Source organism: Eutrema salsugineum, unplaced genomic scaffold (genome assembly GCF_000478725.1).
Source record: "Eutrema salsugineum unplaced genomic scaffold, Eutsalg1_0 scaffold_16, whole genome shotgun sequence".
NCBI lineage: Eukaryota > Viridiplantae > Streptophyta > Magnoliopsida > Brassicales > Brassicaceae > Eutrema > Eutrema salsugineum.
In genome coordinates this window covers 4,636,973-4,640,601 of record NW_006256858.1, presented here as the reverse complement: position 1 = coordinate 4,640,601, position 3,629 = coordinate 4,636,973, and the positions used below count along the sequence as shown (strand labels likewise).

Sequence of the window (3,629 nt, the reverse complement as noted above, 5' to 3'; positions counted from 1 at the left end):
TTATATCAATTTCATTCTCTTATTCTTTTTATAACTTTGGGTGCTTCATACTTCACTTATTCGTTGCAGAAGTCTTTGGTTATTTCATATCAAATATGTCTCTCTGATTGTGTGACTATTTTCTTACAAATTTTTTTAGTATTTTTTTTATGAATGCGTGTTTTATATGTAGATTTTGGAATCAGATTCTAGAAATTAAATTTACGTCATTTTCTGCATAACTAACGCTTTAGATTAATATAACTGAAGTATCTAGAGAAATTCTCTGTTATTAACATTTCTTTTCATATACTTGGACACGTTGTTTCCACGTCGTCGTCCATGTTCTCTATTTACAACGATCGCAAACTTCAATTTTCTAACTTTTAGGTTTTGTAATATGGTATCTTAGAGCATCTGCAATGCATAAATCCATATGAGTTTTTTTTTATTTATTTTTTAACATTAAAATTGGATAAAAGATTTAGTTAAAAGACTCATTGCTTTTGTATGGCCCAATGGAAGGTTTCTTCTTTCTTCATCAAAACTGCTTCAAGTGGGTAACACTTGGAAAAAAAATTAAACAGATTTTGTTCTCAACTATGATAAATAGAAACGTAACAGGTAGCTGTAAGAAACATTTCTTTCTGTCCTTAATTAAGGGACGTTTCAGCCCTTTTTCTCTTCTGCATTTTTTAATCAAAAAATATATTAGAGACGCTGGTAAATACGCGCGTTGCAAAAGGTCTTACTTCTTTAAACATATAATATAGATTTTAAGTTAATACAACCGGACTCTTATCCTTCATATTTCATTAAATTAATTTTCTTTTAAGACTTCTTCCTTATATGTAAAACAAGTTTGTGAATAAAACAAAGCATCATTTGCTATCACTTAGATAGTTTTTTTTCTTAACATATCTAGTGAGTTTATGAAAAAAAAATCATTATCTCCTTCTAGATTCGATTCTAGTTACTCTTTGAATAAATAAGCATGCATTGGGGTCTTTTAACAAAAGATATTAACAATTTCTGGTTTGTATATATATATTTTTTTTGTTGAACAAATTTTGGGTTTGGTTTGTTATCGTATGTGTAGCCGTTTATTTTATTTTATTTATTATCATTATATGAAATTTGGTTTAGTTTTGAGTTGATATATATGGTTCATATTTTTGTATCATTAATAAATTTTGGGTTGATAAATTCTTTTTATCGTTATATGAAATTTGGTTCATATATATCAACCCGAAAGTTTTTATATCGTATCACTAATCCCTGCGCTGGCGCAGGTGTCATGGCAGCTGCATGACAAGTTCAACTGTTCAAGACACCTACAAGAACTTTCGACTGCCCATAGCGACCGCCCATAGCGACTGCCCATAGCGAGTGACCAATCCCATTTTTTTTTTTTTTGTGATATGTTATGGGACCAAGGAAATCGACAAGACAAAGCAAAGTCAGGTAAATTTGGTTAAACGAAAGTAAATGTATCTTTACTTCATGCAAAGTGACAAGAGTAACAGATACAAAAACATATAGGATAATAATGTAATAAAACCAAATAGGTAGCAATAAGACAACATAAAACCAATAACACACATAACCGTAAACAAATGGAACTCAAAACTGATAATAAAACATATGACACAGAAACGACGAGGTTTGAATAAGATAAGGAAGACTGTCCGTTGTCTTCATTGTTTCTACGTAAGCTCGAGCATATTTGCTTTGCCTGAAGTCCAAACGATTCTGTGACTTCTGTTAGTTGCCAAAGAAGTAAACAGTCGCAGCAATGAGCTGAAGAAGGTTAGAAATAACACACAAACGAAAGGGGATGAGAGTAAACCACTTGTGCCATATACCGTGAGTACCATGTTGAGGTGTACTTGTTAACTCCCTCAAACACATCCCGTAAATAACTTCGACTTATGTCAAATACAACATCTTTACAGATATTTTTGAAGAACTGGGATACCTCATTGTCGCTGCCAAAGTAGTTCTCTATGATCCGGTTGTCGTCGCTCAACAAAACTGCATCTTCCTCGCGTTTTAGAAGGCATCCCATGAAAATCACGTAGCTTGTTATGTCGTTTGTACCCTTTGTGTAAAACTGTTCATAGGCGACACAGTTGAGGAAGAGTGCGCTTATGAATCCATCCAATCTTAGCAATGGTATCTGAAGTCTGTTCTTCTTTAAACTTATATCTAATACCGAATCTGCATCTCTCTTTAGGCTGAACGTTATCCGTTGGCGGTAAAGTACGGTAGCCGACAATATCATAGAAAATTCTGAGGATGATTTAATTGGAGATCCATCCTTCTTGAGTTTAAAATCTTCAAATTTACCCTTAGATCCTCTAGTAGGTACGAAGGTCATACGAATGAGGTCAAGAAGATGTTTTGCCTCGAAGATTGTTTGGCTCAAACGCTTCTTTTCTGGTATATCTATTGAGGAGTTGAAGAAAGGATACACCATCCTGTTTACGTCACCAGAGATATCTATCTTTGATCTTTCTAATAGAGTTTTAAGAACAGTGAAAGGAACCTGATTTTCCAAGAAGAGAAGATCACTCTTAATAGACGGGAGAATCCACGGGATCGTGAAAATTGGATCCTCTTTCTTATCAAAGTCAATAACTCTTGACTCGATAAGCAACAACATGAGAATGAAGCACCCATCCAGAATCATTATATGCACTAGTTCCGATGAAATATGCCGAAGATCCTCGGAATAAGAACTCGTAATAGTTTCTTTCAAATCCATTACGGCCTTAAACAAGACGTTTTTTTCCACTCCCTTCCCTCTTGCCTTATCTAGGAAAAGCTTCAGGAACCGAGGCTTGTGCTCTTGAATCATTTGGAGGTGCTTTTCTCCGTAATGGTAAGGACCAATTGAAACAACTTTGGGCTTGTAGGCTTCGGGGTTGACTTCTGCGAAGCGTTCAGGGACTCTGAAGATGCAACAAGATTCTTTACCAGCTGACTCCTTGAGAAGCCGTGGATTTAAGTCTAAATCATCAAGCTGTAATGAAAAACCCCCTGAAGTGGGCGAAGTGGGCGAAGGTGATGAAATTGTTTCCACTATGGCTGCCATGATTCAGCTCCACTTGGATCCTGCTTTCCTCTGTCAAGAGACAAGATCGCATCCAAAATTTAAAATACATATCGAGATCTTGATTGGAAAAGAAAGAGAAAATCTTACTGTGAGGGATGGATTAGTTTTGAACCCTGAGTTCTGCTCTCTTGACACTTCTCTTCAGAGAGCTTAGGTAGAGTCCACAGAAATTTAAAGTCTTTTTCTTAGTTTCTTGTAAGCTCTTTTTCTATGGGTAAGTAAATTGGTAATAGTTGTAGTTTTTTCTTTCCCAACCACACTTTCAATTAAAAATGAATTCTTGATTGGTTGTTCAAATAGAAGGAAAAATATTTTTTAAAATCTTGCAATATTTTTACTATGATTTATATTTTTTTTTAATACTAGATAAGTATCTCATGATGAGGATAAATTCGATCATTCCTATATGGATGAATCGCGTGATTGTACGTGGCGTTCATAATTTTTTTGCAGGTACGGTCTCTTGGACCAAATTAGGATTCATATTGGGATTACGGCGCAATGTGACCTAAACTTATAACACTAGGCTTCG

General features: G+C 34.8%; 1 protein-coding gene across 2 annotated transcripts; it reads right to left on the bottom strand.

Annotated features, from left to right (window-relative positions):
* Positions 1–1,529: 1,529 nt before the first annotated feature.
* LOC18020858 (UPF0481 protein At3g47200) lies at positions 1,530–3,228 on the bottom strand. Of its 2 annotated transcripts, XM_024157968.1 has the most exons (3): positions 3,185–3,228; positions 1,958–3,106; positions 1,530–1,740 (listed from the first exon to the last, which is right to left on the bottom strand). In XM_024157968.1, exons 2-3 carry the CDS (start codon positions 3,074–3,076, stop codon positions 1,603–1,605), a joined length of 1,257 nt encoding a protein of 418 aa, XP_024013736.1. In that variant the 5' UTR covers positions 3,077–3,106; positions 3,185–3,228; the 3' UTR covers positions 1,530–1,602. The 2 variants fall into 2 exon arrangements, with proteins under 2 accessions (XP_024013736.1, XP_024013735.1); XM_024157967.1 differs by having other exon boundaries at positions 1,636–3,106.
* Between the last annotated feature and the right edge of the window lie 401 nt (positions 3,229–3,629).

Coding starts and splice junctions, on each gene's coding strand:
- LOC18020858 (XM_024157967.1), bottom strand. CDS start 3,076: ATGGCAGCCATAGTGGAAACAATTTCATCACCTTCGCCCACTTCGCCC.